Source organism: Schistocerca piceifrons, chromosome 10 (assembly GCF_021461385.2).
Source record: "Schistocerca piceifrons isolate TAMUIC-IGC-003096 chromosome 10, iqSchPice1.1, whole genome shotgun sequence".
NCBI classification, from domain to species: domain Eukaryota; kingdom Metazoa; phylum Arthropoda; class Insecta; order Orthoptera; family Acrididae; genus Schistocerca; species Schistocerca piceifrons.
In genome coordinates this window covers 117,539,789-117,554,403 of record NC_060147.1, presented here as the reverse complement: position 1 = coordinate 117,554,403, position 14,615 = coordinate 117,539,789, and the positions used below count along the sequence as shown (strand labels likewise).

Here is a 14,615-nt window from a genome sequence, read left to right as displayed (position 1 = left end):
TTGGTGATTGCAAATTGCTGTAGAGAGGAGGTACAAGTACCACATAAATTGGTATCCACCATACCAATTTTTAAGAGCTTGCAAATGTTGTGTTCTTTAGACAGTTATAACATAACTGTCACAGTGGATGCTGCAAGTGCCAAGTACCAATACTACAAGCACACTAACCATCCACTCTACAGTGCAGACTGATGGTGTGAAAGTCAATTTATCGGTTGCCACAGCAAATAAAAACATTACTCTGAACTGCAACTAAATAGTAATATTTATAAATAATGGTCACATTGTTAGTTTGACATCAGCAGCACTACACACCACCACATTAACTCCACACGTAAAGACAAAACAATAAATTATGGAGAGAGCAGTTCTCTTGTCCAGATATTCCTGTTTCTGCCTTTGCTCACACTGTCCAGTTCCTGTCCATTGCTACAATGTCACTGTGCCTTCTTCTGTGCAACCTGCAAAAACAAAAATAATAAATTAATTTGTCTTCAAACTTTAAAATCTACACACAAAATGAAGTGTAGAACTCAACCCAACTTTGAAGACTTAGACACAGCTAATAAATCTAAAAGACGGCAAAAACATTCAAAATAAGAATCTCCTCTGTTAATTTTTCTCACTCGCATAATACGCTATGTCCGAGATAAATGCGGCCCTGCGTCAATAACATGCATATTAAACCATAGGAAAACAATTTCATTTACAAGTAGAATGTACTTTTAAAAGGTTACAACAAATAACAGCGGAGTCTGTGACAATTAACAACGCCTGGCACACTATAGAAAGATGGACGGAAATAAGAAAATGACAATGTGTTGCTTATGGTGTGGGGCCGTTTTTATTTTGGCCATACTTTATATTACTTTGCAGCGTATCTTGTATATGATACATAAAAATTATGGGCCTGTGACACAAGAACTTGACGCAGGCTGCAACAATGTAGCTCAACTTCGTACATCTGGCTTTAGATTAAAAGTTATTTGGGGACCAAAGCAGTCCAGTCACAGTTATGAGGAAGAAGATTACAGATTTTGAATGGGCACAGCAATCTGAATCGTAGTATTCAATTACAACATGAGTGTACGTGAAAGTTTGTGTGTAAGACAGCAGACACCCAATTTGTTTCATTTCACCTTGTGGTCGGATTGCCACCTTACTAGGTATTGACACCAACAAGTCCTGTCCCTTTGACAGCTTCCTTCCCAAAGTTTGCCACCCTCACTGCATTGCCATTCACAAACGGCCTATCAGTTGTGATAAGCAGTCCCTTTCCCACAATGAATAAGCTCTTGAGTAAGATTGCTACACATCCTTCTAGCAGCTCTCTCATCATTCCACATTACTTGCTATCACATATGACTGGGACTAGACAACGTATATTACCTGCACTGAGTTCACTTTGCTTATGCACAGACTCGAGAACTATTCTTCCCAAACTCCTTCCCACATCCCACCAAAAGGCATTCCACTGCCTACCTTAAAGAAGTAATACCTACATTCAATCCTACGTACACTCGAAACTCTCCCAGCACATGTCTTTTTGTGTACCAGCCAGATTTTTTTTTTACTATCATATCATTACATACATTAATTTCTATTGTAAATAACTGTAATTTAACACATATCGTTCTGTCAGAGATGGAAAAGGACTTGAAATAACAGCTGAATGGAATGAACAGAGTCTTAAAGAGACATTACAGTAAGAAGAAAACAGATTGCTACTCACCAAACAGAGGAGGCGGAACAATGAAAAAGACTGCTAAATATTTGAACTTTTGGGCAGAGAAGGCCTCCTTTGGAAATAGAAAACACACACACAAATTTCTGTTCCAAAGAAGGACCTTTCTGTCTGAGAGCTGAAAAGTTTATCAGTCTTTTACATTGTGGCTGCCTGCATCAATGTGGTGAGCACCAATCTACATTCTTTATATTGTTGTTAATCCCATCCTGAACTTTCCATTGTTTTATTTTTTAGTTACAACACATACACTGAGAAGAGAAAAGCAAGGGTGGTGGGGAATGCAACTCAATTACAACAACTGCTTCTCAAATTAGATTACAAAATGGGGAAAGTAGTAGATAAGTTTTGCTATTTGGGCAGAAAATGAACTGATGGTGGCAGCAGTAGGGAGGATATGAAATGCAGACAGGCAAAAATAGCAAGAACAGCTTTAAATGATAATGTTAACTTCAAACACAAATTTAAGTGTATGGAAGTTTTACTTTTACAACTATTTGTCAGTAGGGAAGGCGGTTATTGCTGAAACAACTGGTTTCTGATTTTTTTTTCATCTCCAGTTTAGCCTTATTGCTTAAAATAACCATCCTCTGAAATAATTTTTTTTGTTTTTTATTGCTATTATTTCCGTCAAAATAGGTAGACACTGAACAATGGTCAAAATATTCTAGGACTCACTCAGGTTTCTGCATTACACTTTTCAAGATATGTAGAATCAAAATATTAAACAAAGTAGGTAAACAAATGAAAGTTTATAGTCTGTCGATCATTTGCTGCTTTTCTTGAAAAGTAATGATTGGTTGAATACTAAAAAATTCACCATTATTCTCCTCCTGATTCTAATTATTAAAAATCTCTGCTCGAAAATTATGTTGTAATCGAGGATCGTACACTATTTGGGCATCACGAATAGTCGGTGCGAAAAGGTGAAAACTTAGGTTAGAGTACTCTATCTTTCGTGCTAAGTTGCGCATTTCAAAGTGCTAAAAGCAGATAACGACACCTTATGTACACACAGGAAGCAGATCAGCTACTTTCTATTCTTGCTGTAAACTACAAATGAATTGTTAAGTTTTTAATTTATAAGACTTTGTGTAAAATTTGTAGAATTCTCTCTTTTTAATTATTTTGAATTAAAAGTCTGTTTTGATCAAATATATACAGATGTTTTCTTTTTAATGGGAATTCGAATACAACTGATTTTTACTGACAAAATGCTCTTACAAAAAATTAAAATGAACAATTTAGATAGCAGGCAAAATATAACATTTACCAGGAATGATTACATGTCAATTGTTAAAATTTCAATAATGAATTAATCCATTGGCCAAAATTTATTTTTTAATGTGTTCATAAATAATAGTTCTGTAATATATTTGTATCTAAGTTGAGCCCTTTCATAAGAAACAACTGTTCAAAGATGAAACCAAGCAGAACACCCTACTACACCTGTTTTTAAAAAAGTTTTATTTGAAAACCAAAAATTTCAGGACCACTCATATGGTAAACTGGTACATCAGTTTTATGCCTGATTGTCAGTAAAAAATAAAAATACCTGTTATAACCATGACTAAACAAATGCCAAAAAATACCTGTTATTTAGAACTAAAATATCAGTACCAGTTTTAACTGGGCGGTTTTTCCCATTCCTATTTCTCGTTGGTGTAGCCTTATATGAAACATGGATGATAAGTAGTCCACACACGAAGAGAAGAGCAGCATGAATGTGGTGCTACAGAGGAATGATCAAGTCAGCAGTTTGGATAATTAACGAAGAAAGACTTCCCACCAGGTTTGACTATAGGGAAAATGCTCAAATGAATGTGTGTTGTAATAGTTTTGCAGAGATTAAGACACTTACACAGAATAGATTAGTGTTGAGATCTACATCAAGCCTGTCTTTGGACTCAACACTATGCCAAAGATGTTTCCAACCTAAAAATGGTTGTAGATTTAACAGTGACAATAGAGTCACACCAATTACATATAACATTGTCGAAGAAACACTACGATATAACCGACTCTGTGTCAGTTTGCTAAAAAAATGGAAAAAAGTGTGCACCCACAGCACATTATTACTGCTTGTTATGTATATCTTTATGTTCGAAAGTACATAGCCTAACCAAAAAAGTAAAGTACCTACAATACACAGAGGGATGTCAATGTAACTTTGTGTACATACTCACCATCAAATGCTATGTAAATGATTAACCCATTAAGTACCAGTGTCCTATTTTGAGGACAGAGCACATATTTATTTATAAATACACAATAAATTATTAATTTGCAACTATTACTGTTCTACGTCATTTGTTGATGCTTTTTAAAACAAATGTGTGCTTACAGGAAATTAAAAGCAATAAATCCTACCATTATTGAATACTAAGGCACACTTTTCATTATTACACGTATTTACTTTATCGACAATTTAGTAATATTTGAAATATGTGGCAAAGATCATTTTGTGATTATTTATAGTCAACAACGTGTATTTTAAATTACTTGCATTGTTAGCTCAATTGGAGTTATATTCATTGTTTTCCATTGTTATAAAATTTAGTGTACTCGAAATAGGACACTGGGACTTGGTGTTATCATTTCAGTTATTTGTATTGCTGCATGTTGAAATATACAACTTTGCTATTGCTGATATTTTTTCTTTTGAGAACATGGTAATTTTACCAGATTTTGTTGCTGAGGTAAGTAACGACCCCTCTTTTATATATATTACAGAATATGATATTACTTTGAAATTTACAGCATATCATGTTAGTATATTTATGAATATGTTACCCATTAGTAAATAATACAGTTCCAGATGGACAGAGGTATTTACACATTCCCTTTTCTGTAGATTGTGCTAATGTATTATTCTTTCATTTCACTTTATTTTATTACATTTTATTTCGTTTTATTTTATATAGATTATAATGGCCTTCAGACAAGATAGATACTTCACTAACGAAGAAATAATAAACAGTGACGCATTCTATAATGCAGTGTCAGATGATCAGGACCAAATTGATATCACCGTATGTCCTCCTAAGGTAGAGACTGTATGACCGACGAAGAAAAAGGTCCAGACGATGTTACTGGAACCGTGGAAGTCTCAGATGTGGAACGGGGGCTATTGAGTTACGTTAGGTTGCATCAGAGAATAATGAAGAAACTGTATGTAAAACTTCAATGCCAAGTACATCGTAAGTTTCCAGAAGTAAATCGAAGAAGAGACGTCTTATTGATGAGAAAAGCAATTGGAAAAAGACACCTGCAGTTTATACAAAGCTGTCTCAAACTAGTGAGCATGGCATCAGCACAAAGAGAGAGGAATTGACGGAACAACTTTCTTCCTTGACTCCGAAGGAGATGTTTGAAGAACTGATGAACAAAAACATATACGAGTTCATAGTGAAAGAAACTGTGAGATATGGAGTAAATATGAAGAACGCACTGGATTTACTGGATTTCAGACGTGCTGTTACAGTTACACACCGGAAATTTGACACTGGAAGACCGAATATTGGACGTCCAATGGAATACCCATCACGTCAGTTGAGAGTGATCCTGGACATCAGGTTTGATGGAATTGGTCATATGATTGACAAAACAAGCAAGCAAAGAAGATGTGTAAGAGCTAAATGCAACCGGGAAACCAAAACCATATTGTGTTAAATGCCATGTAACAATGTGTGTGAAGTGTTTTGTACCGTTTCACAAGAAATAAATAGTTAAGACTTGAATACAGTTTAGTATGCTATACAATACTGTTAGATCCCAGCGTCCTATTTTGAGGATGGCCATTATATCAGCATGTATAAATATTCTTTGGCTCTTTTTGTACTTATTGTGGTTCATACACTATGTACATTACAATCAACGAATAGAATATTCAGTTTAAAAAAAAATTAATTTGGGACTTAATGGGCTAAATCCCACTATCCTCTGTGACAGTTAGAACAGCCACAAGAATGTTGTTCACAGTTAGCACTGTTACCAGATCTGACAGCGTATATAACTGGCACAAACAGCATCAGATGTTGAGTGATCACTATTAAGGACACAGGTATGCGGCACACTCGTATTAGAGAGCATTCTCAGCACCTGACAGAGTTCGAAAGGGGCGGATCAAATTGTACAGTACCCAGATTCGTCGGGCATTCAGATGTGACAGTCCTCTGATGTGGGACTACACGGGAACGTGAGGGCAGGCATACCCCTCGGCAGTTTCCAGTCGACCACGTCTGACCACCAAAAGTGACGGTCACCATATTGGGTACCGAGCACATCGCAACCCCTCCAAGTCTGTGCCTACCAGCTGAGAACAACATTCAGTAGCACCCTACAACATAGGTCGGTGACTATCACTATTAACATTTCCTGCGTACGCTGCTGTTAACACCACAACAGAAATGGCTGCGTACGGAATGGGCTGCTGTCTAATGGCATTACACTGTGCTCAGCAATGTACGGCTATCCCAGATGATCGATACTGGCGAGTCAGCTCGTGGTCTCGTGGTAGCGTTTTCGCTTCCCGAGCACGGGGTCCCGGGTTCAATTCCCAGTGGGGTCAGAGATTTTAACCTGCCCCAAAATGACTGGGTGTTGTTGTGTCGTCTTCATCGTCATCATTCATTTCCATTACGGTCCGAGGAAGGTAATGGCAAACCACTTCCATTAGGACCTCGCCTAGTACAGCGGTGCGGGTCTCCCGCATCGTTCCCCTACACTCTGTCGAGAAGCACGGGACGTCATTTTGAAACGTAACAGCCCATTGAGGCCTATTTAAATGAACAATTCCCAGTCTAATTCAGGATTCCACATGTAAACAAAATATGTAACTCATCCAGAAAAACTTCTAATTGAGAAAATAACTGTTTAATTTATTTCAGTTCAAAGTCTAGAAGCTCTGTAAATGAAGGGAATAATTCCCGTGAAGGGAGTCTCCAGTAATTAATAGAAAATATAAATGTATTATTGTAATTTCTTATTTGAGAGTTTATTCTCAAAAGAATTTACAGACATGTACTAATATCGTAGAGTACTTACTGTACTGAGCAGACATACGTTTATATGTGTATTTTCAGATATTTTGTAACAATTTTAATTGTTACTTAATCAAATGTTCATCTTAAACAATGCCGGAGGATTGTTCAGGATTGTTAAGAAAGTATAAAGGTTGGCTGCTGTGTTGGCAGAGGGGTCAGTCTGGTATTAGTTTCTGAGCAGTGAGCATGTAGCTGCTCCTTTTGTATTGTAAGTATTGTTTGCCATTGTAATAATACTTTAATTTTGTCTTACGGTACAATAAATGTGTTTTAAAATAACATGATACAAGATGATTTTTAATTTTAACTTTTCTGAAGAATGTTATAATTTCCATTCCACGGCAGTGACCGGAGGGGAGGGGGTCAGCAGTGGCCGGAGGGGAGGGTGTCTCCATTCGTGCAATGTTTTGGAGCAGCATGGCAGTGTTACACCTCACGTCGAGATGTGTGGAGCCATCGGGTATTACTTCCAGTTACGGCTGGTAGCGACTGAGGGAACTCTGATAGTACAACCGTACCTCTCGGATATCCTGCCTCCTCGTGTGTTGCCTCACATGCTGCAGTATCGTGATGCCATTTTGCAACAGTCATCCACACACAGCACGTGTCTCTAGGAAATGCCGCACGATGCTCAGGTACCTCTGTGGCCCACAAGATACCGACATGTTTTCCCAATTGGGCAAGTGTGGAACCGGCTTCGGAACCTTCCTTGTCCGAGTGCCAGTACACAGGATATCGAGAACCAGTTGCAACAGTTGTGTGCCAGTTTGTCTCTGGAGAGGATGCAGTGGCTTCACGACACCTTTCCCAACCCGATCAGTTCACGCACCTCAGCCAGAGGGGGTGCAGTACTACTAATAAGGGGGAGTCATACTGCCAAGTTCTTTGTAAATTTGCCTCAACCCTGCAATCACTCGAATAACGTCATGTACCCTTCTTTCAAGATTTGCATCTCCCACAATCGTTTCAGCTTTCTAGTTGCTGTTACTCCTCATTAACATATAATATTGTAAAGTTGTAGGTGATATTTAAAATAATGTAGACAATACAAAATTTATGGTCAAATCTCCATTATAACGAGGAAAGTCTTATACAAATGTGAGCACACTTCAGCTTGTATTCACTGACGGTAACCACTTCTGTTTTTGGCATCAAATGAAAAAGGGTCATCAGCAGAGACACATTTGCTTAAATGACCACGAAATTGGTGTTCAAAGAAGAAATGAAAAGATAAAAAGACAAATATTACTTCATAACCACGAAGTTAAACGGACTACATTACGTCGCAGCCACATGACGCAGCGGATATTACGGGCACTAGTTGATGGAAATGGACAGCCCTTTATAAGATAATCTTTTCACTGAGAACTCATTTATATGTAGTGTATGAAAGTGGAGATTCGTTTCTGAGGGTGACAGATAGCTGCATTTTGCTACATTCATCTAGTGTCGTAACCTCCCTGAAGACAACAGCATCATCCACAAATAGTCTCAGAGATCTTCCACTGCTCCAGCCACACTGTATGTCGTTCTCTGGGAGTTACACCTTTTTTCCCCTTGTGTCTTTCCCAGTTTAACTTCCACTGTAAAGAACTGAAAATTTCTGCAGGTGCACCAAGTCAAGTTTGCCAACTGACTGAAATCTACAAAAGCCAGTTACACAGTATTGTTTCTGTTCCTTATGCACATATGACAGAAAGCATACAATGCAAGCTAGAGTAATAAGCAAGCATTTTAAACAAACAATAATATCAATTCTGAATGACACTGTCCATCTACTGACCTGAGACTAGAGCTAGCCGTTAGGGGACGGTGCAGTGGCCAGCTGTTTGAGACGCCTCTCCAGGAACTGCACCCTCTTCACCAGGCTGTCACCGACACCTGCAAACTCGGCGTGGTGTACGCGAAGAATGCGGTAGCCGCGGGCAGTCAGTAACCTCTCCGCGAGTGCGGCAGGGCCCGCAGGAGGGGGCGGGGAACCACGCCCGCGGCACACCTCTGCGTAGCTCCACACCAGCAATGCTACCCTGTGGAAGATGTACATGTAAAGTATTTGAGGATACATTACAGCTCTGAACAAAGTGCAGTCACCTTGGTGGTGACGGTTTTATGTGAATTAGAATGTGATCTCAGGTATGTTTCTGTGTCCAGTATCCCCCCCCCCCCCCCTTCCCTCCCTCTCCCTCTGCACTCTTTCTGCAGGAGACATCCTCAGAGGTTATAAAAACAAAGATAGTTAATGTTCATTCATAAACGTGTTTAGCTTCCTAAAGCTGCCAAACTGTTTATAGGTAACTGAACAATAGTCAAGTCGTGATGTCGTCCGACCCCTGCCAAAGAACACACAGTCCCATAAATGTATCACGATCAATCCATTACTAAAGATCGCTAGTAACAACTCATTTCCAATAGCTTCCATATCTTGCTGTATCAGTTTTGCACCAATAGTGGGAGAATCCCAGGTCAACTAAATGTGCTTTTGAGATGTTGGAATGACTCAGTTGGTGACTAGCAGTCGAGGATGACGGTCGAGCTGTAACCCAGATGTGCACACGAGGGATTAATTTTGAAGATTGGACAGTTTGAAAGTGATATGCAGAATTATTTGAGTTATGATAGAAATTCAGTTTTCATGGGAAATAATTCTGTGAAGGTAACTGTGAGTTACAAGCAGTCTGAAGATCATGGTGTGACTGGCTAGCACACGGCAATCTAATTTCCTAGGTGGCCGTATACAAAAGCTGGATATTGGAAGTTTTAAACAACTTCAGATAAAGTAAGTAAACACTGAAATAATTCCTTCACATTGTAATGGTTCTTTATTTACGTCACCATTACGGCACTCCAACCCCAGTTCTAGATACCAGTAATATCGTACTACTTTTCTGCGAAGTAACAGACATATTTTTGTGACAATATTCACATTTGGTTTTATTAATGTATAGGTACTCCGATGTATCGATATATTACAGTGATATGGTTTTGTGTGTATTTATCTCTGTGAGACCGTCATAATCTTTGACTTACTTGTAACCATTTTGGTGCGAATGCGCACAGAGCAGTCTTTGTTTCACTTTGCAGAAGTTGTTATTTCTCTTTGTAAAAAACAGTCAAGTCTTGTGTTTGGTTAAAGTGGAAATTAAATACATGAAGATTGATACAAAACTGTTTTCTTGATGATGTGACAATTAAGAAGTAGTATATGTGAATTTACAAAAAGTTTAATAAAAATGTGGATCGTGAACACCAAGTCAAAAATAATTTCTACCATACCATTGTTCAGATCTGGGATTGTTTGATCATTAAGAATTTCCTGAAAAATGCATTTGTTACGTCTTCAAATATTGCTAAAATACAGATCTGGCCCTTCTAGCAGCCAAAGTGGAATCACCCTAGAATCAACAAGATGAGCCATAACAACTTCAACGAAATCTACGTGGGAATCCATTCAAGATAAGTGCCAAAATTAATGACTTTCTTTACAGTGACTTCATTATTTCCATTCTGACGATACCATCCACAGTCAATAACTTTGTTGTTGACCGATAAAGCGAACATATGCTGTGTGAGCAACATTATTAATCTGATTTCTAACCTACTTTGCGAGTGGTGGTATTGTTAAAACATGAACTAAATGAAAGAAAGTGACTTGTGTGGCAAAGCAGAATGAGTCGGATAGACCGCTGCTAATAAGGTGAGTACACAGTTCGTTTGTTATATATTTTTACGAGCTTCCAACAGGAGTTACTTATTTACAGATACCTGTGTACTTACTAGTTTATTTTTGTAATTTGTTGCATGTTTGAGTGCTTACCAGGCACAACCTTTTATTTTAATAACAGTGTAGTGTACAGTATCACCATTGTTATCAACCCTCGTATTGAACAGGCTTTTGTTTGTTTTGATTAGTGTAGTTCGATGTTGGACAGACTGTCAGTGAGAAAACACTTCGAATTCCTGCTGCTAATAAGCTGAATACACCATTGATTCGTTACATACTTTTACTGCAGTAATGGATAGGAACTGTGATTGCTGTGTACAGATGTGAGCCGAGTTGGTGACTCTTCGCTCACTGTTCCAGGCTGTGTTGGCTTCCGTCAAACAGCTTGAAGCAGCTGCCAAAGGCATCACTGTGGGGTGTCAGATGCAGGGATGTGAGGGACGTCGAGCATGTCATACGTGTCCCCCGATTGGTCCACTCCTGTGGCCGCCACTGGTGCTGCCTGCACTGAGGTTGACCCCTCACCCACGGTTGAGTGGGAGATCGTTCCAAAGTCTGGCAGGCAGCGAAAGACTTTCCGAGGGATCAATCGTAGGGCCTCCCTGGTTCATTTGACGAACAGGTTTTGGCCGTTAACTGTGGCTGACGAAGTCTATAAGCCAGATGCAGTCGCCCACTCTGTTCCAGAGGAAGCTTCTCGTCACACAAGGTCTGGCATTCATAAAGGGTGGGTTTGCTGGTAGTTGGGAGCTCCAACGTTGGGCGTGTGAAGGGGCCCTTTAGGAACACGGCTGCCGAGGAGGAGAAGGAAGCCAGTGTGCACTCTGTGGGCATACCGGGGAGAGTCATTGGGGATGTGAAAAGGGTGCTTCCGGATGCAGGGTGCAGCCAACTGCAGGTGGTGGCTTATGTCGGTACCAATGACGTGTGTCGCTTTGGATCGAAGGAGATTCTCTTTGGTTCAGGGCAGCTAGCGGAGCATTTATTGCTGTCAAAAGTAGTCTACCTTGTAGTGAAACTGAAGCTGATAGTTCCTGCGAAATAGTATGGGTAGAGGTTAGACTTGACAATCAGACTAAACTATTAATTGGATCGTTTTACCGCCCTCCTGACTCAGAAGATATAGTTGCTGAACAGTTCAAGGAAAATTTGAGTCTCATTTCAAATAGGTACCCCACGCATACAATTATAGTCGGCAGTGACTTCAATCTACCTTTGATAAGCTGGAAAAATTATATGTTTAAAGCCGGCGGCAGGCATAGAACGTCACCCGAAACTGTACTGAATGCTTTCTCAGAAAATTATTTTGAACAATTAGTTCATGAGCCCACTCACAGAGTAAATGGTTGCAAAAGCATACTTGACCTCTTAGCAACAAATAATCCTGGACAAATAGGGAGTACCGTGACAAATACAGGGATTAGTGACCACAAGGCAGTTGCTGCTAAGCTGAATACCGTAACAGCTACAACCATAAAAAAGAAATGCAAAGTATATCTATTTGAAAAAGCTGATAAAAATGTTCTAAACATCTTTTTAAGAGACTCCTTTCAATCTGATCATGTAAGTGTGGAAAAGATGTGAAGTGATTTCAAAGATGTAGTATTGATGACAACTGAGAGATATATACCACGTAAATTAATAAGAGATGGTACTGATGCCCGCCCCATGTTACACACAGGTCAGATCACTGTTGCAGAAGCAATGAAAAAGCATGCCACATTTAAAATAATGTAAAAATCCCCAAGATTGGCAAAGTTTTGCAGAAGTTCAAAATATAGCACATACTTCAATGAGAGATGCTTTTAATAATTTCCACAATGAAACTCTGTCTCAGAATATGGCAGATTCTTGTTGTACATAAAGCACACCAGTGGGAAGATACAATCAATACCTTCACTGTGTGATGATAATGATGAAGTCACTGATGACAGTGCCACTGAAGCAGAGTTATTAAACACAGTTTTCAGAAACTCCTTCACACCAAAGAAGACAAAGTAAATATTCCTGAATTCCAATCAAGAACAACTGCCAAGATGAGAAAGATAGAAGTAGATATCCTCAGTGTAGCAAAGCAGCTTAAATCCCTTAATAAAAGTAAGGCCTCCAGTCCAGATTGTATGCCAGTCAGGTTCCTTTCAGAGTATGCTGATACAATAGCTCCATATTTATCAATTATATACAACTGCTCACTCACAGATAGATCCATACCTAAAGACTGGAAAATTGTTCAAGTCACACCAATACCCAAAGAGGAGGGAAGTAGAAGTAATCTGCTGAATTACAGGTCCATATCACTAATGTCGATTTGCAGTAGGGTTTTGGAACATATACTGTGTTTGAACATAATAAAGTACCTCAAAGAAAACAATTTATTGAGATACAGTTAGCACAGATTCAGAAAATATTGTTCTTGTGAAACACAATTAGCTCTTTATACTCATGAAATAATGAGTGCTATCGACAGGGGATGTCAAATTGATTCCATGTTTCTAGATTTCCAGAAGGCCTTCGACACCATTCCTCACAAGCGTCTTCTAACCAAACTGCGTGCCTATGGAATATCGCCTCAGTTGTGCGAATGGATTCATCATTTCCTGTCAGAAAGGTCACAGTTCATAGTAACAGATGGCAAGTCCTCGAGTAAAACAGAAGTAATATCCGGCATTCCCCAAGGAAATGTTATAGGCCCTCCATTGCTGCTGATCTATGTTAACAACATAGGAGACAATCAGAGTAGCCATCTTAGATTGTTTGCAGATGGTGCTGCCATTTACTGTCTTGTAAAGTCATCAGATGACCAAAACGAATTGCAAAATGATTTAGATAAGATATCTGTATGGTGCGAAAAGTGGCAATTGACCCTGAAAAACGAAAAGTGTGATGTTACTTACATAGTACTAAAAGAAATCCGCTAAATTTTGATCACACGATAAGTCACACATCTGAAGGCTGAAGATTCAACTAAATACTTGAGGATTACAATTACAAATAAACTAAACTGGAATTTCACATAGATAATGTTGTGGGTAGAGCAAACCAAAGACTGCAATTCACTGGCAGAACACAGGTCTACTAAAGATACTGCTTAAACTACGCTTGTCCGCCCCATTTTGGAGTATTGCTATGCAATGTGGGATCCGCATCTGGTGGGACTGATTGATGACATCGAAAAAGTTCAAAGAAGGGCACCTCGTTTTGTATTATCACAGTGCCACAGACATGACATGTGAATTGGAGTGGCAATCATTAAAACAAAGGCATTTTTCGTTGCAACGGGATCTTCTCATGAAATTTCAATCACTAGTTTTCTCCTCCGTTTGCGAAAACATTCTGCTGACACCCAACGATGCAGGGAGAAATGATCATCACAATAAAGTAAGAGAAATTAGGGATCGCATGGAAAAATTTATGTGCTCATTTTGCCTGTGCGGCGTTCAAGAGTGGAAAGGTAGAGAGACAGCTTGAAGGTGATTCAATGAACCCTCTGCCAGGCATTTTATTGTGAATAGCAGAGTAATCACATAGATGTAGATGTAGTGATGTTGGACTGAGAGAGACTGACCATAGCCCATAAACTTTTATCAGTGCAAAATAAAACTGTGTTTAAATTTAGTGAATTGTCATTGCAGAACATCCATTAAATATAGTTTGCTATAAGAATAGGATGCAGAGGACAGGTTGGTTTACTGCACACAGTTCAATTCAATAGTTGTCTGCATAACTCATACAAAAAACCCTTTGACTCATCTGACAGTCACAAACTTGAGTGAACATTGTTATTCTGAAAAATATAAGAAAAGGGATGGGGAACTTACATATCACATGTAACATGGTGCACAAGATTTAACACAGTTTGTATAGCACTAAGGCTCAAACTGGTCTACTTTCAATCCTTTGTTGCTGTTAAAGCAAACAGTGTCAATTCATCCACCATATAAGTTTATAACATGTTGGCATGACTTCACACTCTTTAGCAGTGTTCAGATGAAGTTACATAACTGTTGCAAATTACAGAGAAATGACTTGTCTCACTAAACAAGTTTATTCTAAAAATTAACCAACTACATCTTTATAAAGCTTATGAAGATGTCTTGTGCACAAG

The 14,615-nt window shown here is 38.8% G+C and overlaps 1 protein-coding gene across 1 annotated transcript in view; it reads right to left on the bottom strand.

Moving 5' to 3' along the window:
• Nucleotides 1–242: 242 nt before the first annotated feature.
• LOC124718987 (FAST kinase domain-containing protein 4) overlaps nt 243–14,615 on the bottom strand; it is an 84,969-nt gene continuing 70,596 nt past the window's right edge. The window contains exons 10-11 of the mRNA XM_047244657.1: nt 8,573–8,816; nt 243–461 (exon numbers count right to left, since the gene is read on the bottom strand). Of these exons, the coding sequence (XP_047100613.1) occupies nt 8,585–8,816 (232 nt within the window). The 3' untranslated portion in view covers nt 243–461; nt 8,573–8,584. The remainder of the gene's footprint in view (nt 462–8,572; nt 8,817–14,615) is intronic.